At 31.5% G+C, this 27,439-nt stretch overlaps 1 protein-coding gene across 1 annotated transcript; it reads right to left on the bottom strand.

Moving 5' to 3' along the window:
* Positions 1-8,754: 8,754 nt before the first annotated feature.
* Positions 8,755-26,443, bottom strand: LOC134705786 (uncharacterized). Its single transcript, XM_063564503.1, has 5 exons — positions 24,646-26,443; positions 13,780-13,939; positions 13,516-13,595; positions 10,388-10,465; positions 8,755-9,002 (listed from the first exon to the last, which is right to left on the bottom strand). The coding sequence occupies exons 1-5, from the start codon at positions 26,441-26,443 to the stop codon at positions 8,755-8,757; spliced, it is 2,364 nt and encodes a 787-aa protein (XP_063420573.1).
* Between the last annotated feature and the right edge of the window lie 996 nt (positions 26,444-27,439).

Raw genomic sequence — 27,439 nt, 5'->3', positions numbered from 1 at the left:
TGGTAGAGATTGCGTTGCAGCACGCGGTGGACACATTAGTTTTTGAGACTGAGAGTAAATGAATTGTATCACTATGTTGCACGAATGCATTGCATTAGAATCGTGGTAATTGAACATTTAGACTTTTATCTTCATATAAACCCATCCACGGTCATTAACAATTACTGCATGTAAAGAGAATATGATTTTTTTTATAAAAATGTTATTTTTTAAAAACCAAGTGTTGCGTTATCATTGGGATTCAGAGTATATTAAGAAAATATACATTTGTCTTATATACACTGCAAACTGCAAAACAGAATACCTCATGCAAAACATTAAAATCATTCTTTGTTTTTTTTTACGTGAATTGTAAATATCACGTTCAGCAATACAGTTGGGGAGCTAATTTAAATGGCAAATGTGAATGTTTACATGGTTACCGAACTGAGATTGATATATAAACGTCAATATGTAAATTATGTAATAAACTGTCTACCATTTTTTAAAGGAAATTTCGTTGAAAGCAAAGACCAAAAATAACATTTTCGTATATTTAAAAAAAAATCTATAAACTTATTCAAGTCAAGACCTTCTGAAAGTTACAAAGGAACATTGCTGTAAGTCGATATAGTTCTCTATGATCATACATGTGCATTCAAGTTAATTGCTTACTCGATAACCTTGCTATAAAAATAAACATAACATTATGTTGGTTCGTGATAATGTTGTTAATTGATATGTTTTTATTTTTTCTGTAACAAGTGTTTGACATAATTTTAAATTAACAAATTTTGGAATATAAAGTTTCTGAACATAAGTTTAAAAATATCGAATTTCGTCAGCATTTGTTTCACGATTATCGGGTACAACTTTTCATTGCAGATATGAATGTAATAAAATGTTCTTCTATGAACACTTCTTTTAGTGTATTTTTGAAGGTCCAATAAACTCATCATAAATACCAGGATTTCAATTTGTATTTCGGCACACGCGCGTTTCGTCTACAAATGTCTCATTGGTGTCGCTCGAATCAAAAGAACTTAAACAAGCTCATAAAAGTTCTACCAAATAAGCAAAGGTTATCTATGAAAAAACCCTTAGTTTTTCAAAGCTTTAAAAATTTGTTAACAGTTAATTTATAATAACCGTAATCAGACATTACATGGTCAGCCTTTTTGCCGGATTTGACCAATTGACCAATAATGGAATCAAATTGGACAAGCCGTAAGACGACGACAGTTACTACCGTTTACGCTGCGTCAATTTCTACATCTACGGGAAGAACGGACAAACATTCTACAACACCGTGTCCTACGGTTGGTCAGGTCAATACCACGTCATTGTAGAGATTGCGTGGCACCACGCAGTGGACACATGAGTTTTTGAGACTGTGAGACAGTGAATTGTGGCGTTGTGTTGCACGAACGCATTGCATTTAAATATGTAATTTAAAAAAAAAAGTGTTGCATTTTCATTGGCACTCATATAATATTAAAAAAAAAATTTGCATTTGTCTTAAATACCCTGCAAGCTGCAAAAACAGAATACGTGATGCAAAGCATCAACATTATTCTTGTTTTTTTACATGGAATTTCAATATCACGTTCAGAAATACAGCTCGGGTGCGAATTTTAATGGCAAATGTGTATGTTTACATGGTTACCGAGCTGAGATCGACATATAAACGTGAATATGTAAAAGAAACGTAGGGAAATTTTTTTAAAATAAGATATGAAAATAAAATTTTCGTATATTTGAAAAAAAAATAATAAAAAAAAATATTCAAGTCAAAACCTTCTGATAGTTACAAAGGAAAATTGTTGTAAGGGCATTTCAGTTAATTGTTTAATCGATGATGTAACCATGAAAATAAACATAACATTATGTTGATTCGTGATAATGTTCAGAAATAGTTGTTTGACATGATTTTAAATAACAAAGTGTTGAATATTAAAGTTTCTGATCATACGTATAAAAATATCGACTTTCGTCAGAATTTGTTTCACGGTTATTGGGTTCAATTTGACATTGCATATATGAATGTGATAAAATGTTCTTCTATGAACACGTTTTCGAGTGTTTTTTGAAGATGCAATAAACTCATCAAAGATACCAGGATTTTAATTTGTATTTCGTCAGACGCGCATTTTTGTCTACAAATTACTCATCAGTGGCGCTCTAATAAAAACAAGTTAAAATTACCAAATAAAAAACGAAGTTGAGGACCCAAAACTCCTAAAAGTTCTGCCAAAATAAGCTAAGGTAATCTGTAAAAAAACCTTAGTGTTTCAAAACTTCAAAGTTTTGTTAACAGTTAATTTATGATTTTTACAAAAATTGATCAACACAATCAGATTCACACCATCGGAAAAATTATAGCTGCTTAAGAATAATGAATTCCAGAAACCAGTTATTGTATTTAAAAAGAGTCAGTATGTTAACACCCAGTCTTTGGTAGAACCATGCAAAATGCCTATAAGTGGGTCCACATGACATGTTAACCAAATGAATTCAAATTTTGCACACATGTTATGATAGTCAGGAGAAAAAAAAATCTAACTGTAAAATTTTTTTTAAGCTATTTTTAGATTTTACAGCGCCATCTACTGAAAATGCCTGAATTTCCAAAAAAATCTACAAAAATATCACAATTTTTTTACTCTGAATATGCTAGATAAGATTATGTTTAACTGGTATTTAAATTGATTTTTATAACAAGCATCATGCGTCCTTGGAAACTTGACAAAATGTTAAGGCTTGAGTATTGCTAAATGTTTAGGCTGACCGGTCCAAAAAGGGCATTTTGGGCATATTTTGAATACTTGTTAAAAAGATCATCAAAAGGACATGAAATCTCATAAAGTTTTTAGAATTTTTAAATATTTTAAATATTTCTATAAAGGTTTACATGTGAACTACAAGTTTAATGATTTTTGAGTTGGGGTCTCTTACACCGTTACCATGGCAACGGCATACAAATGGGTTATTTTTATATATTTTCCACAATAATCTGTGTATTTAAACATGAAAACTTATTTATCTTTTGACACTATCTCATGATATTTGGCATAAAGGTGTATAACATTAAGACAGTTTGTCTTATGAAATAAAAACTGCCAGTTGACCTTAACCTTTGACCTCAAGGTCATACTATTTGATTTTATCCCCCCTTTTTTATACTAGACCACACTTTTTTTCTCTTCCTTGAAGATTTTTAAATACTTGACACACAATGTCAGCACCTAAATATGATGTGTTGTGTACCATGGATAATGACCTTAATATTTGACCTTTAAGGTCAAATAAAAGGTCAAGGTCAAATAAAAGGTCAAGGTCAAATAAGTAATTCTATATGTCAGCCGAAAACAAAATATTCTGTCTTGTCATGTCAATATGAAGGAGTGGTGTACTAATTGCTTATGAGACATCGCAATAGAAATGGAGTGGTAGTAAGCAATTTTATTGTATAAGCCACAGATCGTGCAAGACCTTTGCAGTACAGCTAAGGGTTTTTCCCTGTGGTCATGTTCTGCTCCCCCATATAATGATGTTACTGTTTAGACTTATCTTTTAAAAAATTTCAGAACCCAATCAGTAACCCATATTAATCTTGATTGCCTTTCTAGTTCATCATTGGGGTCATGCCCTGCCCCCTACATACAATTGATGGTTAAATAGCTTGAAATATGTTCATATCCCTACTTTAAATCATATATATTTTTTCAATCAGACCTTAGAGTACACCAATGATGTTTTTGCTGGAGTAAGCTCCCTTATAAACACTGTCCAGATACCCACTTATAAACTATATACTCTAATAATTGTATATCATGACTAGACCAATTAAGTGTACCATATATTATGTTACTCATGTCATAACCTCTCGACTCATAAATTGTTAAATTTATTGGAAACGGTGCATAATTCCACTCTCGCACCATATATTTTAATTACAATTGGAGTCTTTTTTTTTACAAGAGTGACTTCTACAAGGAAGACATTAGTTTTGATTCACTAAAACAGTTCTAATGAGAAATAGTAAAATTTTCAAAAAAATCATAATTTTTTTTTTGCTTAATGCTAATAACTTAAAATACTGCAAATTCAAAACGTTTGTAATAATATTATAATTGCTTATTTATGGTAACCGTAAAAAATGTGAGATTAATCGAAGCAAATTTGAATTACACTGTAACAGAATATTGTACAAAAATGAAATTGAAACTTTGGGGTTATATATCACCCTATGCCATATAGAGCTAACTAAATGGTGTCGGGTTTCCCAGTTTGTTTCGATTTTGGAAAAATAGGAACTGTTCAATTATTTTTCTAAGACATCGGTTATACCTTGAAACAATTTATCCAAGGTTATAAGCTGTTTACATTTGCTACTCAGTTATGTCTTTATTATTCATATTGGTTTATCTTATAAATGAGAAACAAAAGTATTAAGATACAGAATCAAGACCTCCTGCACACGTGGTTATCATGTTACAACGAGATCCCCACTTCCTTTATTGTGATTCAAAACAGAAAAGGGATGTCTTTGTGGAAAATATGTGCATTATATCCACATAAAAGATAATCGAAAGATACCAAAGTGATATTCAAACTCATAAGTCGATAATAAACTGACAACTCAATGGTCATAAAGACAAGGAAAAATGAGGCAAACAATAGTTCAAACAACAAAACATAGAAAATATAGAATAAGCAACATGAACCGCATCAAAAAGGGGGAAAATATCAGGTGCTCTGGAAAGGTAAGCTGATCCTGCTCTATATGTGGCACCCTTCATTTGATCATGTCAGTTCATGTTAGCTCCTGAAATGTTAATACATAGAAATGAAAAGTTCACAATTGGGAAGCTTACGTCATTTTGTGTTGTAAAGTTTTGTTTTCAACCGATCTTTATTGTCAGCTTCTAGATGTAAGTCAAGATATAAGACAAACTAAACTGTATCGGTTGTATCCTTTATCTCAGGCTCGAGGGCATTAATGCGAACATATTCAACAAAGGAGTAGGTTCAGTAAGACCGCTTTTTGGTCCCAAAATAAAGCAGTTTTACAAAATTGTGAAAATGTTATCTTTAAGCTATTTAGTAAAAAGTAGAATACTTATGCTACATAAACATGGATTGTTTTGACAATGCAATGCACATCTATCGGGTACCAGCATCATAAAGTCATGCTAAATTACTAAAATCTTCAAAATTTTAGCATTTGAGTTAAATTGTAGACGTTTTCCGTCTTAAATGAAAGTACCCGCGTTCGTGTTCATTCATAATATTGAAATGTTAGTTGTATTTGGTGATGATACATAATAGATATAAAGGTTGACGATAAACACGGATGCGGCCACTTTCATTTTTTGACATCTGAAAAGTGTCGTATTTGATAGATTATTCATATATTTAAGCTTAAATCGGAGCGCTTTTAATGACTAAATCCGTTGAAATCTTTCACATTAACCAATCGAATCAATGGAAATAGACACCGAAGTGTTTATAAAGCGTCTAAAATCTTTAACTTGAAATTTGAGGCCAAAATCGGACTTACTGGACATACGCCTTTGAATTATTAAGTAGGAATATCATCTTTATAGAGGAAATTAAAGTTTAAAGATACTGCTAACTTCTATTATTTCATTCCAATAAATTTCTTGTATGAAGTCAACTTCATATGAATAAACATACAAGTCAGCTAGTTGGGTCCCATGAGAATGCCAATGTATGGAGCAAAACAAGTTCTTGAAACGTTACAAATTTGTTTTCAATAAAAAAATCAAGCATTTTGATATTGTTAGTTTCAAATTTGAAAAGGCATACATGATCACACATCATTCCTGAAAAAGAACTCTATCATATATTCAGCTCTCCAAGGGAGTTATCTGATTGTTCCCAAGTAAAACAATAAAACTTACCTCACACATTAAACTTCAACCTAAAGGTGGCTCGGGCCTATTCGAAGTTTCTATCAGAAGTGCCGTATTTTTGGTTATTTTATTCCTTTAAGAAAATAAATCAAATTGGTCGAAAAAAATAGGGGGTCACGGACCATTTAAGCTCCAAATTTTACTTATTTTTCAATGAAATGATGGCGAAAATAGAAGTGTTGACATATTTTATCGGAAAAAAAGTTCTAGGACAATTGTTCCAAAACTGTAATATAAAAACTGGAATATAGCTTCAAAGAATGTGCCAATAAAATACATAGGTCACCGATGAATAAAAAATAAAAAAAAAATGCCTTAAAACCCAAATTTTGGCGGGGAAATGGTGAAAATTGGTGAAATGTCATTTTGACCCTTGAAAAAATACGGATAATAAGGAAAATATTATATTAGTCACATAACTACAATGATTAAACATTTCTAATCAATCAAAATATTTAAAAAAATATATCGAATTTACGACAAATTCTTTTGTAATTCATGCGCGAAATTATGCTGAGTCGAATAGTCCTAAGCCACCTAAACACATAGTTTAAATTATGTCAGGCATATAACTTTGTCAAATAATAATTTTAGATTGAATCATTTGCGTTCGATGACATCTGTTTTTCATCAATAATTTCGTATGAACTCGGTTTCATATATATATTTCAATGTGAAATTTAATCCAATCTGATAACCTTAATGGTCCCTCAGAAGGTCATGGGTTCAGTTTAAGATTGTGCTAAGAATAATTTAACCTTCGCACATAATCATGTCCCCAAGTAAAGAATCTCGTAAGTTTGTCCTAGTTTTGTCATTTTGAGAATTCATGGTTGATTGCAAATCTACCATTGTCTACAGTACTTCGGAACAATAATATGCTGACATTTGGCATCGCCAACATCTTTTCTTGATACTGTTTGTTGACCACCAAACGGCTTATAAATATTTTGCGGCTTTTGGGAGCTGTTTCATTTTTCACATTCAAACTCTGGTAAAAACAAATAAAGACAATGCCATGGCAAAAACGGAAAAACACAACACAGAAAACTAAACACTGAGCAACAGGAACTCTGCAAAAAAACGGGGGTTATAAGCAACAATTATTGATCCAAAAGGCAGAGGCCAACATAAGAAGTTATTGCTGTAGACTGTTTGGTATACATCTGAATGTCTTTCTGTTTAGCACGTCCTTGGGTAATTGCGGTTTCATCGGTTTTCAACCAATATCTTTTATGCACATATTATAAGAAAAAAACTTCGGTGCATCGGACTAACTGTAACATCAATAAACCCATAAGAAACTGCTTAAATCTTCAACCAAACCTTACATTTTTTTTTAACATAACCTTCCGTGGAATCCAAGGATTCAATATAATTGTATAACGCATATAAACATGAACACACCTTTGTGTCCAGTAACACAGGGTTTGATAAATGTTTTAAATGTTTTTTCAACTATTTTGGCTATCGACAAAAAATTATTTACTTTGAAATATTTGTACATCACATGATTCTTAATTTTCACTGAAATATACGAAACAGCTCTCGCCGTGATATAGCAAAGATGTTTACCCCTCTATTGTTGTCTTTTATTTTAAGTCTGAATGGTCCTGCTAAAAGTTAATCGAAACATGGTCCTTGTAATACGTCAAAGGTCGACAAAAGAGTCAAAACATTGATCAATGAAACTACGAGAAAAAGATGAAAAATACCGGAGGGACATTCGTTTTTAAAGTCGTAAATAAACTGACAATGTCATAGCTAAAAAAAGAACAAAAGAAAGAGACAAACAATAGTACAAAATACAACATGGAACACTAAAGACTAAGCAACACGAACTCACCAAAAGTTGGGCTTGATCTCAAGTGGCTCGATAGGGGCAAGAGATTCTGTTTCTAATGTGGCATCCGTCGTGTTGCTCATAGTATTTAAAACCCGGTTATAAGTTTAATTTTTCTGGCATCATTTATGAAAAAGGGGACGGGATCATAGTAAAAACACTATGAACATGTTCGCTATCATCTGCAAAACTGATATTCCATAACGCTCAACCCACTCGTAATGGTGTCCTTAAGTTTTACGATTTGAACATCACCATTTGGGACTATTATTTTGATAGCTTCATTGTGAGCATTAAATCTCTTTTAGGGACATTATGATAGGAAAACAAGCATAGAAATATCGTATCAACAAAAGAATATATATACTATGTATGCAGGCTCTATATTGTTACATAGAAAAGGAACAGTCACAATAGGAAAGCTGAAATTATCTCTTTTGTCGCGAAGTTTCAACCGACCCTCTTTGTCAATTCCTCTATATAAATCAAGATATGAAGAATACTTAACTGTATATGTTGAATTCTTTACCTCTAGTTCGATGTGATAGATGCGTTACACATGAGATGTTTCTGTATGAAATTAGATTCATAAAACTAAAAAAAAACAAGAGAGGCACACTTGGTTTCAATGTGAACGCCGATTGTTTATTGAAAATTATTAAATACTAGATAATTCGAACGATTAAACGTCTATTTACTGCAATATTTGGATTGTTCAAAAACACGTTTGCTCTTTTTAGGCATAATTCCAAATTTAAACAGAGTAAAGCCTATGCATCTATGCGTTAATTGACATAAACGAGGTCATCTAATTATCGGCTTTAACTGTAACGTAATAACATAAGCATGGGAAATTTAAATGGAAATTGCACATAATCGAGAGTCGTCTATATGATAAGAATAACTAAAGAATAATTGCTGATATTTATTTTCAATATTTAACTTTTTCTATTGAAAACATGACAGTGGTTCAGCATATTTTTCCTTGTATGTTTAGCCTCTGTAAGAACTTCTAGAAAATGAACCATAGGTTGATTTTTTCTTCTCTCCGGAATATGAACCATAGGTTGATTTCTTCTTCTCTCCGGAATATTTCCTTTGAACTTCCAACTTTTTTTTCCCGTCTTTTTTGCAAGTGCTGCAGGCTATGTCATCATTTGGTTGGTTCTTTTCACATCCATTACATTGAGTTTCTGTACGACGTTGTACAGGACAGTTCTTTGGTACATCGCATCCTAGATCTAACAAAAAAAATAATAGAATTTTTTTTATTTAAATTTTTTTTTTTTTCAGTTGGAGGAAAAAAAATCAAATAATAGAAGGACACGACACGTACACTAGTTGATTGATGTACCCTTTTAAGAATGTTCGGTCACTTTAATCGATGCAATGTCTATGGGTTTATGTGGTTTTTTTTTGTTTTCATTTTTATCATAAAACGATGTTATTTATTGACTTATTATTGATTTGTAGTAAATATATAAAAAAAAAAAAAATGCACAATATACAGATAATTTTCAAGAAGTGTAAATTGTTAAAATATCTTTATCAATACTAAAAAAACTTCTGGAATTTTTAAATTATTATTCATAAAAAAGTTAAGTATACGGAACCATACTCACAATTGTTCTCTTTTGCTGAAACAAGACATAAAATAGAAATGTCGATTCTCTGTTCAAAATAAAATCTATGATTAGTTCAATAGGGAGAGAAAACACAATGTTCATTATTATGCTTAATTGCTTTACAATAAAAACAATGTGTTAATATAATTTTGTTGAATATGTGTATAAAGTTTTTGAGTAAGCTTTTTACAAACTAGACCGTTGGTTTTCCCGTTTGAATGGTTTTAACACTAGTAATTTTGGGGCCCTTTATACCTTTTTGTTTGGTTTGAGCCAAGGCTCCGTGTTGAAGACCGTTCGTTGACCTATAATTGTTTACTTTTATAAATTGTTATTTGATTGGCGAGTTGTCTCATTGGCACTCACACTACATCTTTCTTTATCTATAGGAGCTGTGATATAATTGCCAATGAAACCACGTTTGACCACAGTCTGAATGACGTGGATATAAGCAACAGAAAAATAACGAGACGGGTGCCGTATACGGTGCAGGAAATGCTTACACTTCCGGTTTCTAGTGGAGTTCGTGTTGTTTCTTATTTATCATTTATATGTTGACGTAAATTTCCTTTGTTTTTTTTAGTCTTAAGTTTGTTTACTCCTTGGTTTTTTATTAGTATTGTCTTTAGGTCATCATAGGTTACTTTTGTTTTTTTCTTGATAAACATTGATGGAAATATCTCTTAATATTACAGTTACATTTCCATGTGGTGTTATTATATCGAAATGTATCGGTATAGGTTAAAAAGTACAGAACAGGTGGTAGTGAGTTCGATCCTAGGCGGGTTTAAATGAAAACTTGTAATTTGCAAATTATCGATTATAGTTGTATCGAGGTAGTTGGTAAATAAAGACTGATCAAAGTAAAAAAAAATTATGTCAATTGCTGTGTTCGTGTCATGTTTGTCTGCAGTCTTACCTGTTAAATATTCGACTCCAGACTAGAGACCTAACAATGCGATCCAATATTTATTTTACTATAACATGTAAAGTGTACTTACCGACCCATACTTGTGGCTTGCTGGTAAGATTACCAGGAGTACAAATGTCGCATAAATTTGGAGGATGTTCCAGTTTGACTTTGATACAAAATAAATCACCATAAAATTTGATTTAGTAATTATTTGGAATACGAAATATTTAATATAACAAAATAATATGTTTAAAAATCATATGAAGTTTAACCAGCTAGCTAGAGTATTCTTCAAAAATATTACTGTTCGTGTTATCCCGTATACATTTGGAGTATATTGGTATGCTTTATTACTTAAGGGAACATAAGTTAATTGATTTTCAAAATTCATGTAAGGAATGACTGCAATATGTTTTTCTGTCAATGAAGAAATAACATCAAATATAAGGTGTAAACTGAATAATCTACGAAGCGGGTTATTTTACAGTGTGCATCACATTTTTTTTTATGTTATTTCGAATAGGCCGAAAAAAACACTACAGTCATTTCTTATAATTTAATTCAAACTTCCATTTTAAACCGTGGTGAACCATGAAAAAACGTTGATAACGTTACGGTCATATGACATAATTATGTCTATGGGTTGATAAATAAAGCGACGTCAGCCATTCAGAAGACGCTTTACATCCAAAATTAAATCAAAAATCGATAAGAAGACAATTGAAGCTTACAAACAAAATCCTAGGGATTCATATGAGTTCAAATAGAATGTAAATCGGAGGCGTCAACAGGATAAACGTCTCCTGTTGTGCATGTATGACCCGCAGTGAAGGTTATCACTCAGACAAACTTTCACAACATGTAATAGGACACAGTGAGTAATTTTGCAAATCATACCACTATTCTGGTATCTAAAGATAAAATTAAAACAATGAAAACATTTTGAGTGGAGACATAGAAATATTGTATCGGTAAATCGATTTGTGGTCATGACCGTAAAACTTGATGGTTCGATTTCAATCGTATAACCTTATGACTCAGTTGGAGCAGTTTTCTTCTAGGGATCGAATTCCCCGTTGAGGAAGTTCGACAAGTAAAAATGTACGAATGTAATTTATAACTGAGATAAATGAGATGCAAGTACCCACTGAAATGTAGTTATTGGTTAACAGAAGATCATCAATATATACAAAAGAGACACGAAAAAAGTCTTTGTTTTAACAAACCAGTTGATTTAGTTTTGTGTAAGAGTCATGCAATTCGTACAGTCTGAACATGCACGAGTGTTAGGTAGAAATTAAGATACTTCTTAGATATATGAGATGCAAGCACCCACAAATATTTGGTTATTGGTTGACAAAACATTTATGTGGAATTGACATTATAGATCTTTGAAAGTGTTTTTTTTTGTCTTTGTAAAGGCTTTGTTCGAGTTCTGCTTGCTTCAAATGACAACAAAATTAAGTTGACAATAGGAGTATACAGTTGAAAAACTGACTCTCTGTCACCAAACTCAACAAATATGCTGTCGATGAAACAAACCAACATTTTAATAATAAGAACCATTAACGGAATATCTTTTTTTTATAATTAGCGCGATTCTTTACAAAATAAGATTTCTCATGTCCTAAAACAAGAATATGTATCTACGATTCCAACTGTTGTAGATATAATGGAAAAGAAAGGCTGTTACCGAAAACAACAATGAGACGTTGTTTTCGATTTTTCAACTGAGAACGAGGAATACTATGAAAGTACTTTTATTTGTGGGGTACCAATTTTCGTGGTTTTCGTGGATTACTTTATACACGAATTTAAGTGTCCAACGAAATAAAACACCATTGTCCAAATCAAGACATGGAAAGATCCCCTTGAAGGTTTGACTTCTGATATGATCTAGAGAATATATTGAATATCCTCGAATCTGCGAATATTTTAATAGCAGTCACAGAACTACAACTGCATGCAGGATTATACCCATGTAATCTTAAAAAAACTAAACTGTACAATTTTTGATCTTTTAATTCTCATTAAAAAAAATGTTTCGATGAAAGTCAGATTTCCGGTATTGATATGCGTGTATGATAAAGTGTTAATTTTGTATCCTCGTAGTTCTCGTACATAAGGGAAATAGTAATTTCATGCTGGGCTTGATTTTGATGAGAATTATTTGACAATTCAAGATACGTTTGTTCATGATTTGTTTATGATACTGATTTCTTTAGGTAACATGTGTATGGCCTAATAAACACCTTTGTTGGTCCTTAATCTGTTGATCACTTTATCTTGGGTTAATTAGTGTTGTCACTACGATTTACTCGGGTCAATGTTTACTTTGCAATTTCCTTCAATCCAGACTATTTGTAACCTTCGTTTCTGAAGGCTTTAATTTTTTAATAATAATTTTTTTAGAAATTTTAAAATCCACGAATTTAAAAACCCACGAAGAAGTAAATATTGCTCAAACCACGAAAATTGATACCAACGAATTAAAGTACTTTCACAGAAGTTGTGTAAAGGGTAGAAAAATCTTTGGTATTACGTTAAAGGTCGTGTTTGAGGTTTTGCAGTATATCTTTAGAATTTTAAGACTCTAAATTTGATTGACACCTCTGGTTGAATATAAGTCGTCAGAATATCTCTGGTAGTCATTTGTTACCGTAGAAAGGACTATTGCTAATACTTTTAAAAGATATTTCATCTAACATCTTGAAAACCGGTTTTTATATCGTTTTTTATAAGGATTATGTGAACATTATGTATCCAGTAAAACACAGATGATTTGAATGTTTTTTTTATGTTGATACGAAAGGAGAAAAAATACTAATTGACACATTCCTGATGTATTTTCTTTTCGAAATCATTTTAATTCAAAATTTTAATTTTATTTGAACACAGACCAAACAATCCGACTTATTTTCTAAAATACAAACCGAGAAAGCATCATTCAATATAGTATGTATTCCTTTAGAAACGTACACAACAAGATATAAGAAAGTGTTAGCAGAAACACTGCATTGTTAGAAAATTCAATGTATTATGTACAATAACAATCAGACAATTGAAACTGGATTTTTATAAAACAGATACCAGCAATTGATCACCAAACAATAAATCTATTATAATATATTTCCCCTTCTACCATGGTAATATTTTCTTGTCTACATCATTTCTGCATTTCTCTTTTCTTACTACATTTTAGATAATTGAACTTACTTAGAGGTGTCTGTATCACCACAAAGCTGTCCTCACACACGTCGTTAATTTTTATACATCTGTAAACGTTTCCAACTCGTCTGAATAAAAGAAAACCATAATGTATCATCAAAATCAATAACCGTGTATTTACTGTGAAACTTTTTTTTAATGAATGTTATGGTTATTTACTTTGGTTTGAAAGTATCATGCAAGTCAATTACAGTAAGTTTTTATTTCGAGTTTTACAAAGATGAACGAGACTTGAAAAAGCATTTCACTTACCTGCCAACAATGAACGGTCCTTCCCTAATCAAACATTCTATAACAGTGTCAGGTGCAATATTCAACTGGTATGCATTTGGAACAAAAAGGTCTAAGTTGGCTGCTTCGTTGTAGAATGTACGCTTTTGCCAATTACATGGCCATGAACACATACAGTTCACTTAAAAAAGATAAACAATTATGTAAAACATTTCAACCTAAATAGTGTTTCTCTAACTTGGTACACCATTCAAAATACTTAAAATCCTGAATAAATTTCGTTGTCGTCTTTTCCGCCAAATCTGACCGCTCCAAATGTGTTCCTTCTTTACTTAACCCTCGCTTTCATTTACTACAATGAGCTTATTTTTTTTTATCATAATACCCGAAAAAAAACCGACCACATAGGTGGTATACATAACCACAGTCTGCATTCCAATTAGTCTTACTTTTATCAAAAGATTGTAATTAACAAAGCTACAAAGTATATCTTAGGTTCATAATTTTCAAATACTTCCGTGTGTTAGTAAACGATTTGAACAGCTGTTTTACATTTAAATTAACTTACTGATAAAAAGCTAATCAATATTAAATGAATCTCTAGAGTCAATAGTTAAAGGTAACAGGATTATAATTTAATACGCCAGACGCGCGTTTCGTCTACATAAGACTCATCAGTGACGCTCAGATCAAAACAGTTAAAATGCCAAACAATAATTCTCAGCTCATAAAATTTTACAAACAAACGCGTCCTTAAATAATTCAAAGAAATTGAGACTTATAATTCTTACCTTAAATAATAGAGATTAATTATAAAGAAATACAAGTCCCTAGAAATTTTCGTTGAACTACCATATGTGTAATAGAAAATTTCAGTAAGGTCTAGATCACTCGCCTGCCGATAGAGCACCTGCTGATATAGCACCATCAGCTGGCGATACGGCACCTTTTTTGAAAAAATTGATTTGCCTCCCTTTGCACAGTGTCTTAAGTTTTTAGAGAAATAACTATTTGCTTCTCATTTTAACCTAATGTAAAAAAAATTGTCGGGATTTATTTGAATAAATACTTTGAAAATTAAATTATTTTTATATTGGGTTTGTAGTATCTCCTTTAGATCTAAACACAATGTAAACTATAAGCTTACAGAATAAGATTTAATGTCCGTTCTAAATATTTTTTGACACAACTCACAAATAACGATGCCTGCCCTGTCATATATATGAATGAAGTTCTGGATAGGGTGTATATATATATATATTAGAGGATGATGGACAAAGACAACAGAATTGACACAAAAAGGGAATAAAAAACAATAGGACAAAAATAGAGAATAATTTATGTAAACTACAACTTCAAGACTAAAATGTAAATCTCGTTCTAATTAGACAAATAATGGTGCCTGTCATACACATGCATGAAGGTTTGGATGGGGTATTGATATAAAAGAAAGTAATGGACATAGAAGACAGAATTGAACAAAAATGAAAAGATAATAATTTAGGGGAAAAAAAGAAGATGTGGTATGAATGCCAATGACACAACTATCCAAAAGAGACCAAAATAACTCGGAAATTAATAATTACAAAAGTGTAGGTAAACTCACAGCCTTCAACAATGAGCAAAGCCCATACCGCATAGTCAGCTATAAAAGGCCCCGATAAGACAATGTAAAACAATTCAATTGAGAAAACTAACGGTCTTATTTATAATAAAAAAAATGGACGAAAAATAAATATGTTACACGGAAACAAATGATAACCACTGAAGAACAGGCTCTCGACTTGGGACAGGCACATACATAAAGTCTGTATTAGTTGCTATGTTCTGTGAACCATGAAATTAGGGTTGAAACTATAATTCAACATACAATTTAGAAAGACCATGTCATAAATAAAATTTCACTGAGTCTCAAGTTTGATGTGACTTCATCTTCATCACAAACTACCTTGGCCAAAATCTTTATCCGGGGAATGTTCTGTTTTACACAATCATATTATAAAGTTCAGTGAACCATATAATTGAGATAAAAAATTAATAAAATGTTGTTATCTTTGATATTCATGTACATGTATATGATACGAAAAAATGAACACACAATTACATCATGATGTCATGACAACAGCTGTTTGCATAATTTAAGAGCATATCAAATAGTTCAAGTCAATGCAAGTGAAGACAGATAATAAGTATCACTAAATGTTTGAATACATTTTTGACAAAAGCTAATTGCAAGTTTGACACACATTTCTTGGGTTTTAATTTTGACCTACGTTTTGTACTTTATTTTTAAGCAAAAATATGTAAACAGTATGTGCTGTAAACAATATAAACATGACTAATGTAAAAATAAAGAAATTATCACTGTCAGAAATATACTGTTGGATATGCCCTTAATATTTAAGATATTGCAGAAGAGGAGGCAATAAGTTTGTCTAAGATATACAAATTATACATATTTGTTTAGTCAAATGTGCTTTCTGAAAGTGGTAAAATAGAAATCAAAATCTGAAATTTTTTCACTTGCTCCATTTTCACCTCGACAACAATTCTAGCTGAGGCAATGTCAACTGTTTTGAAAATTTCTGAGGATGACATCTGATGTTTTGTATGTGAAAATCGGTTAGTCAAGGAAAATTATACACAGTTTTGGATATACATAGCAGCTAAACAAAATAGAGACTAGAAAGAGTAAGTGTCACTCATCTAGGTATATGTACATCTTCAACAATGAGAACTGCAAACCAAAAATTTTAGCAAGTGAAAGATACTGCAAACTTTGTAAAGATAAAGTGGAAGATGAAGTTCATTTTCTTTTATATTGTCCTCTATATAAAGACCTTCGAGAGAAGTTTGATATTTTCAAAAACCTTAATATATAATGATGATGATATTAAATCAACAATTTATTTACTTAACCCAGTAAATCTGGTTGACAACAGACAAATATGTAATTATTTAAATCAAGCTTTTGAAGTTCGTAATAAAAATCTAATGTCAGTTGGTCTACCATAAGTATAATACTGTGAAATACTGTAATAATATATATAATTTAGTACTTCACATTTTTTCTTTATGTTGTATTTGCATAAATTGTTATGCTTAATGTGTTTGTATCTTGGAAAACGCATTGTATCATATGTGCTTTGTCCAATAAAATATTTGAATTTGAATTATTAAATTTTTCACCCATATTGTATGGATTGGATATAGACGTTTTATAAACAGTTATTTAATCAGAGGGAAAACTATTGGCGAATTGTCGTTATAATTGTATATATATATATGTCGTGTACAAGTTGCGATTTTGTACAGGTTACAACATGTACAAAAATATTGTACATATCATAACTTGTATAATGCAAAAATACAAGTTATAACATGTACAAAAGTACCTCGCACATGTTTAACATGTACAAAATATTGCTTTAAAAAGGTTTTAACTTGTACAAAATCGAAAAATAAGAATATGTTTCCATTATCGCAACAGATGTTATTGACCTCAATATAATTTCCATAACTTTTTTTTTTATTCCTTCATGTTAGTGTTTTTTGTCCTTTTTTAAACAGTTAATGTCCAGGTGTCGGTATGATTTTGAAGCATTCCAAAGACCTGTCATAAGACATATCTAAGCACATGTCTTATGATCCTCTTATTACTATCTATGGACATATCTTTATTTGATGAAGTATGACTGTGAGTGTCCACTTTGAATTAGGCAATAGTTAAATACTTTCATCCTAGTAGACACTATAAGACATAAGAGGACAGCCAGGACAGATGTGTCTACAAATAAAATTGAGAATGGAAACGGGATATGTGTCTAAAAGACAACAACCCGCCCATGGAGCAGACAACTTCCAAAGGACACAAATACATGCTTTCAAAGTAGAGGATATATATTTAAAACATCAAAATGGTATTTGCCTCATGCAATAACCTTATAGTTTATAAAAAAAAATGAGTTATAAATTTATATAAGTCATTCTGAAGGCCAAACATTTTGAAGAGTAGATCCAAAGATATTGATAATGAAGCGTGGTCCAATGAAAACTATTTCAGCTCTCTCTTGCTTTTAAGGAGTAAGCGTATAAGACATTGTTTTAGTCTTCGCATGCTATAAAACGAGAGGGAGGAGTATTACCCAAAACTATTAAGCATCGCTCTTAAAAAAATTGAAAGAATTTAGTTACTAGTATCTTATGTAATTGGCATTGAAGAAATGCAAGCTTTTAGTTAGTAAATAGTGTAAAACTTATTTAAGCCATGCTGGACTACATATAACATACAATTACATGAAAACACATTTTGCCAACATAAGTCATTAAACATATATTTCTGAAACTTTGTGATCATTGCCCTCTATAGAAAAAGACACGTCTGGCCTATTTATTGTTGTTCTTTATGCATTGGTGAATTTAAATGTATATTTTACTTCATTAAGATTTCTCTTAAATTTTGTACAAGGTAAAACCATTTTTAAGCAACATTTTTTACAGGTTATAACATGTACGAGGTACTTTTTTTACATGTTATAACTTGTTTTTTTGCATTATACAAGTTATAACATGTACAATATTTTTTTACATGTTATAATCTGTACAAAATCGCAACTTGTACACGACATATATATAACATGAATTGATAACGTTAACTTCACTGAGAGTTAATCATCTGTTAAGTTTCTCAATAATAAAGCAATCAAATCAAATGTAAATAAAATGCAATCTAATGTCCACTTATATAAATATCAAGACAGGGATGTAATAAAGATGTCATTGAGGTAATTAAATGTCTTCATTAGCTGACAACTGTAACAGGTGCTCATCTCTGACCACTATGATTATGATAAGCACCATGTATGCAACCGAATACAAAATAATTATACTTGTTTCACTTGCATAAACTTTAATATTAAGGGTCTGATTAAGATTTTGTAGAAGTTTTGGCTGTTATCAAAAAGGTGCGTGAATGTGCAATAGACATAAAAATTTTAAAAAAAAACTGTCCATAAGAGACAAAATGACACAGAAATGAAAAGTCTACATAGATTATATATTTAAATTTAAACTACGTGAATAATGCCTGCTTAACCATACACTCGTGCAGTTCAACCTACAAAGTTTTATGGTAATGATGTGTGTTTAACCCGCATTCAAACCCAAATTAAGAAATGGCGTGTTGTCCTTTTACCGCATTTATGACAAATGTTCTCCAGAAGAAGAAAAAACTGCATTTACAATTGGTAAATAAATTCTTGGTTCCTCTCTAAATCAACAAAAAATGCACCCATACGAATCGAAACCGGGTGCTTCGAACATTTACCAATGCATGAAATGACTTGCTTTATGTGTGAAAATAAAACTGAAACTGAGGAACATAATATATATCTTTATTTACCAAAGTCATAACAACTATAGGCATACAACATATAAACTACACAAGTATACATAGATAGCAGAAGGTAATGTGTTAAACATATTACATCATGTTAGATCTTAATTTTTGTGCACGAAATATAAATTTACCCAAATTACATAATTCTTTAAGATTATTAGAACTCATTAATTGTATATATTTATACATAGAAGGTTTTCTCCAATAATATGGTTTTATAAAATAAGATCTAAGACCTTGATAAGTAGGACATTTTAAAATAAAATGCATCTCATCTTCAATGTCGTTTTTACAAAAACTACATATTCTATTACTTCTTGGAATTGCAGAATAGCGCCCACATTCTATAGCTAAATCATGACTACTAAGTCTTATTTTGGTAATACATGTCTTATAAATAACTGGTATTGGTTTACATAAATAATTTTGTAAACAAAAATTTTGAACCATATATCTATAACTTGTACATTTAATTAAATTATTCATTTGGCTGTCAAAATCTTGCTTCAGACAATCAAACAGGCGTTGTTTAATTATCAAGTAAAAACTACTGGAGAGCTTACTATCTAAAAATAAACCTTGATTATACCAAATATCACCTAAACCTATGCTGAGCAACTAATTTTTAATAAAATACAACCAATTTGTCTTATTATTTGGACATTTTTGTAAATCGTCATATAAAAAAAAGTAACAGTTTTTCAAAATACAGTTTGTAGTACATAACAGCTTAAACCAGTATTTAAACATTCGACATTTTCTGGTGTGCAATAATGGTAATCTACCTAGCTCATAGTACACCATGACATTACTAGTAGAGCTTTTTACTTTCATAATATTTTTACAATAGCCCAGATGTATCCTTTCTATAGCTGGTGCCTTGTGAGCACCCCAAATTTCACAACCATAACAAAGTACACTGTTTATATAAGTATCAAAAAGTGAAAGTAAAGTTACAAAATTCAAATATATATCTTTTACAGTGGAGATCAGTTCTAACCTCTCATTAAATCTGTCAGAATCTGTCAGGAGAACTGTTCTAGAACAGTACGTAGAACTGTCAGCCTGACACCTTTTAGTCAGTTCTAGGTTAGAACTGTTCTAGCTAGAACTGACTTGGTCAGTTCTAGCTAGAACTGATTTGGACAGTTCTACCTAGAACTGATCCTGACAGTTCTACTCTAGAACTGATCCTGACAGTTCTACCTAGAACTGACCAAATCTTTGGTCAGTTCTACTTCTAGAGCAGTTCTGCGGTTAGAATTGATTACAAATTCTATGGCTAGAATTGATTTATTAATAAATTCTACGGCTAGAATTGATTTAAAAATTCTACGGCTAGAATTGATTTACAAATTCTACGGCTAGAATTGATTTATAAATCCTACTGCTAAAATTGATTTATAAATTCTACGGCTAGAATTGATTTATAATTTTTAAGAAATCTTTGACTAAATATAAAGGCTTCGACAAAATAGCGATTAATATTATAAAAAGTTTTGCTATTTTGCCAGTTTTATTTCAAATTTTTCGTCGGCAAGAGAACATGTTTACTGACCCCGCCATATTCTGCATGTATGTGACTGTTCCAAGTCAGGAGCCTGTTATTCAGTGATTTTCTTTTGTTGATGTATTACATAAATTATTTGTTTTTCTTTCATTTTTTGAAGATAAATTAGGCCGTTAATATGGGGGGGGGGGGGCATTATTATTTCAATTGTTTTACATTTGTCATTCCGGGAGTCAGGATGGCTCGTTTTAAATAACAAAATTATCTGATCATCTATAATGTAATACGTTGTTCCGGCGGATCCAGCAGTTTTAAAAGGGGGTGGGGGTGGGGGTCCCAACCCAGGAAAAAAGGGGGGTCCAACTATATGTCCTCATTCAAATGCATTGATCGTCAAAAAAAGGGGTCGCCCCCTCTGGATCTGCCATCGATCCACTATAAACTTAAACTGACCATATTTGATTTCTTCATATAAATCTATATGCATTTAGCTGCACACTGCAGGAATCCAGTTTATTTTTAGGCAAGGATACCAATTATATTGGCAAACATTAAATGATTTCAAAATTTTATTTGCAATCAATTTATAATACTAGCATGTCATCATTTAATTTAAAATAATGAATCTTAAACAAATGTGATATCTGTTTACGAGTAGTTTTCATACCTCGGACGGACCTGTTATACAAAAATCTTTTGACCGCATCAATCTAAACTGACCTTATTTGCTCTTTCTATCTGCAAATCTATATAGCTGCACAGTAATTCAGTTATAATTTTAGGTCAAGAGGGACTGTAATATACAAGTTACAGCAATATTGGAAAAAAAATGACCTCAAAATTGTGTTCGCATGAATTTAAAGTGCCAGCATTCAATTCTTTTTATTCAAAGTATTGAATCGTTAACAAATATCAGTAGTTTTCATACTTCAGACTGAGTCGGGTTATAAAATCTTTTGACCGCATCAATCAAAGCTGACTATGTGGTATGGGCTCTGCTCATTGTTGAAGGCCGTACAGTGACCTATAGTTGTTAATGTTTGTGTCATTTTGGTCTTTTGTGGATAGTTGTCTCATTGGCAATCATACCACATCTTCTTTTTTATATATAAACTGACCTTATTTGCTCTTTCTTTCTGCAAAGCTATATAGCTGCACAGTAATTCAGTTATAATTTTAGGTCAAGAGGGACTGTAATATACAAGTTACAGCAATATTGGAAAACAATGTGCTCAAAATTTTGTTCGCATAAATTTAAAGTGCCAGCATGTCCTCTTTTTATTTAAAGTATTGAATCTTAAACAAATATCAGTAGTTTTCATACTTCAGACTGAGTCATGTAATAAAATCTTTTGACCACATCAATCTAAACTGACCTTATTTGCTCTTTTTTTCTGCAAATCTATATAGCTGCACAGTAATTCAGATATAATTTGAGGTCAAGCGGGACTGGAATATACAAGTTACAGCAATATTGGAAAACAATGACCTCAAAACTTTGTTCGCATGAATTTATAGTGCCAGCATGTCCTCTTTTTATTCAAAGTATTTAATCGTAAACAAATATCAGTAGTTTTCATACTTTAGACTGAGTTGTGTAATAAAATCTACTGACCGCATCAACTAAAACTGACCATATCTGCTTTTTTTATGCAAGTCTATATAGCTGCACAGTACTTCAGTTATAATTTTAGGTCAAGAGGGACTGTAGTATATAAATAACTGCAATATTGGAAATTAAAGACCACAAAAAAAAAATTCATCGATTGAGAGTGCCATCATTTTCCTACTTTTATTCAAAATATAGCATCAGAAACAAACATCGTTAGATTTCCTATCTGAAATTATTTGTCTGCATCAATCAAACCTGACCATATTTGACAGCATCAACCAAAACTGACCATATATGACTACATCAGCCAAAACTGACCATATTTGCTCTTTTTTATGTACTGTAATTAACTCTTGTATATATAAGAATTGATTGTACATGTATAATACAAATGATAGAAATACATTGGAACACCTTATTTCTTTTGCATCAATTAACAGTGTCAGCGTGTCCTCTTTTTAATAAAAAATATTGCATCATAAACAAATTTCAGTAGTTTTCATACCGAAGACAGACTGGTATAACAAAATTGTGTGTCTGCAGCAACCAAAACTGACCATATTTACACTTTATTATGTAAATCTTAATATATAGATAATCATATAGCTGCATTGTAAATCACTTATAAAATTGAGAAAGGAAATGGCGAAAGGTGTCAAAGCGACAACAACCCTACCCAGGGGCGTAGCTACCAAAGAGCAGACAACAACCAATCACGATGGATAGTATAATTCAAATGACAGCATGTCCTCTTTATATTCAAAATATTGAAATTTGAATTGCTAACAAATTTCAGTAGTTTCGATATATCAGACTGAGTTGTTTTAATAACAACATTATTTGACCGCATCAACCAAAACTGAACATATATACTTTATCATGTAAATATATACATGTATGGCCTCATTGTAAACCAATAATATTCCTATGTCAGGATAGATACTGCATGATAAAGACAATACCAAATTTCAAAATAGATTTTAAGCGCGCCCTTATTTCCTCTCTGTATGGATTATATTATTTATTAAAGAAATGGCTGTAATATTTTTTCTGTCTATGAAGAAATAACATAAAAAATTTGGTGCACACTGAATAACGCGGGTAGCAGGATTTTTTAACAGTGTGCATGCACCACATTTTTTTATGTTATTTCAAATAGACAGAAAAAAATATTAATCATTTTTTATAATTTAATTCTAACTTCCAATTTAAACCTTGGCAAACCATGAAAAAACGTTGATGACGATACGGTCACATGACTAACTTTTATCTATGGGCTGATAACAAAATAACGTCAGCCAATCAGAGACCCGTTACATCCAAAATTAAATTATTAAATAATGAATCGTCACAAAAGTTACTTTTTAAGTCAGTGTAGTTCATGATGTTTTTTTTTTAAACAGAACTATTTAACGGCATCATCCAACACTCTGAGCCAACACTTCATGACTGATTCATATACTTTATTTTAAAATGAAAAGTACATGTATGAGAAGTTCTCTTCTTGGAATAATTTGAAGGAGGAAAATGATTGGTTTTGTTTGTAGCCTATCGTCCAGTGGCAAATGTTTCATTCATGTTCACATTGAGTATATTTTTTTGACGTTCCAACTTCCACACTCCCAGATTATTTACGATATAATGCAAATGTAGCCTACATAGTTTTTTTACGTTTAACAACACTTTTTTCGTTAAAATATCCCATTATTCATCCACTGTACAATTTTCGTTTGAACATTTGTCAAAACAGAATCTTAAATCATGAATGTAAATCCAAGGTAAACAATTCAAGGTGAAACTTCCATGAATCAAATGCAGAGTTTTATGAAGAGACTGTAAAAGACGGGGAACGAAGATGCAATCTTATAAAAATGTTTCTCCGATGAGTTGGATAACCTTCAATTCACTTCGATATTTGTACATGTAACGTTTGATTAGTAAAAAATATAGAAAATCTGCTATTAAATAGCAAAGTAATTGGAAGTGATTTATTTCTTCTAAATTCTAAAGTGCCCTTACTGTAGTGACGTCATTTAGAACTGTTCTACAGTCCTGACTGATTTAGTCAGTTCTGCTGACAGTTCTACGGTTAGAACTGATTTGGACAGTTCTACCTAGAACAGTTTTAGACAGTTCTACCCTAGAACTGATCCTGACAGTTCTACCTAGAACTGATTTAGTCAGTTCTACCTAGAACTGATCCTGACAGTTCTACCTAGAACAGTTCTTGGGTAGAACAGTTCTAGCTAGAACTGTTCTAGGACAGGTTAGAACAGTTCTATGACAGATTATTCTGACAGTTCTAATGAGAGGTTAGAAGTGATCTCCACTGTACATTTCTCCTTAAGGCAAACACAGCCTTTCTACCCTGTTCTGAGAGTTTCTGCTGTAACACATTATATTTACCATTAAAATTTAACAAAATACCAAGATAACTAAACTTATCTACAACTTCTATTTCCTGGTTATTATAATACCATTTTTCATTGTCATGTATTTTACCACCCTTTCTAAAAACAACAATTTTCGTTTTTGCTATATTCACACTAAGTGACCATTTGGAGGTATAATCATACAAAGTATCAAGTAATGTTTGTAACCCAGATACAGTTTCTGAAAAAATAACCATATCGTCAGCGTACATTAGTAAAAATAAATTTAGTTCCTTCATCTCATAAGGAATAGAGTCACTATTTATAAAAGCCATTTCACAATCATTGACATACATAGAAAAAAATATCGGTGATAAGACTTCACCTTGCATCAAACCTACTTCATTAGTAAAATAATCAGAGTTGAACCCATCAACACTTACACAAGAAGTTACATTAGAATACATTGCTTTGATAACCATTAAAAATTTACCTTGTATTCCAATTTTTGATAGTTTATACCATAACATATATCTTTGAACAGTGTCAAAAGCTTTTGTGTAGTCTACAAAACAACAATAAAAACGATTTTTGGCTGATAAAGATTTGAAAATTAATGATGTAAGAGCAAAAATAGCATCTACTGTACCCAGACCGGGGCGAAAGCCGAACTGGGCATCGGTCACAATATCAAACGTTTCCGACCAGTCTATTAAACGTTGATTGAGAACGGACGTAAACAACTTTCCAAAATTACTGACTAAACTAATCCCTCTGTAGTTGTTCGGATCAAGCACATTGCCCTTCTTGAATATAGGTATAAGTATGGCTTTAGCCCAGTCCGTAGGGAAAATTCCGGACTGTAAAATTCCATTAAAAATGTACAGTAATACAGGCATAAACACATCTTTGTATTCAATAAAATATTCGTTAAGAATTCCATCAACTCCATGACTTTTATCACGTTTAAGGTTACGAATAGCTTTCAAAATGTCATTTTCTGTAATTTCTCTATCAAGTTCCTCATAGACGCATTCACCATCAGTGTTATTAAATTGGCTGTCGTCCAGTACAGCATCTGTGTCTGATGAGCACAATGACTTAAAATGTTCATGGAACAACTTTAATGGTACAGCATGTTTAGGAGACGCTTTCCTTTTAAATTTCTTGTAAAACAATTTTGGGTTTGTAAGTCTCATTATGTCTAACATGTTTCCTTCGGTGCGCATATACTCTCGTTTCAGGCGACGTTCTAGTGTTTTATAGTCCTTTTTCGCTCGGATTAAATTACTATGGTTCAGTTGTGATTTTAGTCTATTAAATATATTTAAACATTTTATATAGCGGCGATGAAGGTCTTTACAATGGGCGTTAAACCAAGGTTTATCATCACAAATATTAGATCTGTCAGATTTATAATTGTTTGACCTCTTTTTAAAAAATGGTGCCATAATGACATTTAACGTACTAGTGAATTCGGCCAACGAATTGTCGAGTAATTGCTGCCCATCAAAGTCAATGCGTTCACGACACATATTTATCTTTTCCATATTATTCAGTAAACAATCTCTACATTGTTCTTTTAATTCATCATTCCATTTAAATTTGTCCTGCGACAGATTCTCTCTGGTTTCATCATCCGGATACAGTGTTGAATTTTGTTTGTTACACAGTAATGAAAGTTGTATATGTAGAAATGCGTGGTCGGAAAAAGTTGTAAAATTAGACACAATAAGTTGACGTACTATCGGGAAAAGTGACACTGGGACTAATAGGTAGTCTATAACGCTCATTCCATTCGCACCACAAAATGTAAAATCATTCGCAAAACCATTTTTATGCCGGCCATTCAATATTCTCAAACCCGAGGCTTTACATAGCGAGATAAGTTTCGGACCATAGCAGTTCGTATTGTTGTCAGGATTATTTCTTACATTGAGTTCTATATCAGCAGAATAATCAAAAATATCATCAAGTCTACTCCTTATAGTAGTATGAATACTATCGTTACTCACAAAGTCATCTATTGCCCCAGTTCGGCTGTTTGTATCACCCAAAAGTATAACATCACCAAGTGAAGAGTAAAGTTCAATACTATTTTCTAAATCAACAAATAAATCACAATTATAAAGTTTATAAAAATTCGATTTGACAGGGGGTATATAAACGCAAGCAATAAATAAGTTTTTATCACTTGTAACAATATCCTTTTCAATATTCAACCATATAATTGTATCATGAATACATGTTTCAATAGAAATTTTATTAGAAAAACACTCTTTTATTAAAATTACAATACCTCCTCCTTGAGTAGATTTAGACTTGCGTCTAGCATACAAAAAACAATCATAACCAGGAATAGAAAAACTAAAATCATTTTTAAACCAACATTCTGTAAGAAAAACTATATCATATGTGCAAATAAAATTCAAAAATGCAATGTTATCAAGTTTATTTTGAATACCACCATTCACGTTCCAAGAAATTACTTTCAAATTGTCATAGTTTTTTGAATGAGACACAAAACCTCCAACGCTATCCTAGTCTTCTTTGGTAGTAGCCTGCTTCTCGTCAGTTTGATGAGTTGTCTTGTCAGTACATGTATCAACATCGATCTTCTCATTCGGTATCTGAGTTTCCGTTTTCGGTAAGAATTGTTTGTGCTTAATCTGATCGAAAAGCTCGTTATTTATATACAGTTTATCTCTGATCATCACTGCTTTAGCTTGTTGAGCACGAGCTTCTCTTTGAATTGGGAGCAATTGTTTTCTTTTAGCGAGAACAGCTGG

Source organism: Mytilus trossulus, chromosome 2, assembly GCF_036588685.1.
Source record: "Mytilus trossulus isolate FHL-02 chromosome 2, PNRI_Mtr1.1.1.hap1, whole genome shotgun sequence".
Lineage (NCBI taxonomy): Eukaryota > Metazoa > Mollusca > Bivalvia > Mytilida > Mytilidae > Mytilus > Mytilus trossulus.
The sequence above is the reverse complement of the archived record's forward strand: the minus strand, read 5'-3'. Positions and strand labels throughout refer to the sequence as shown.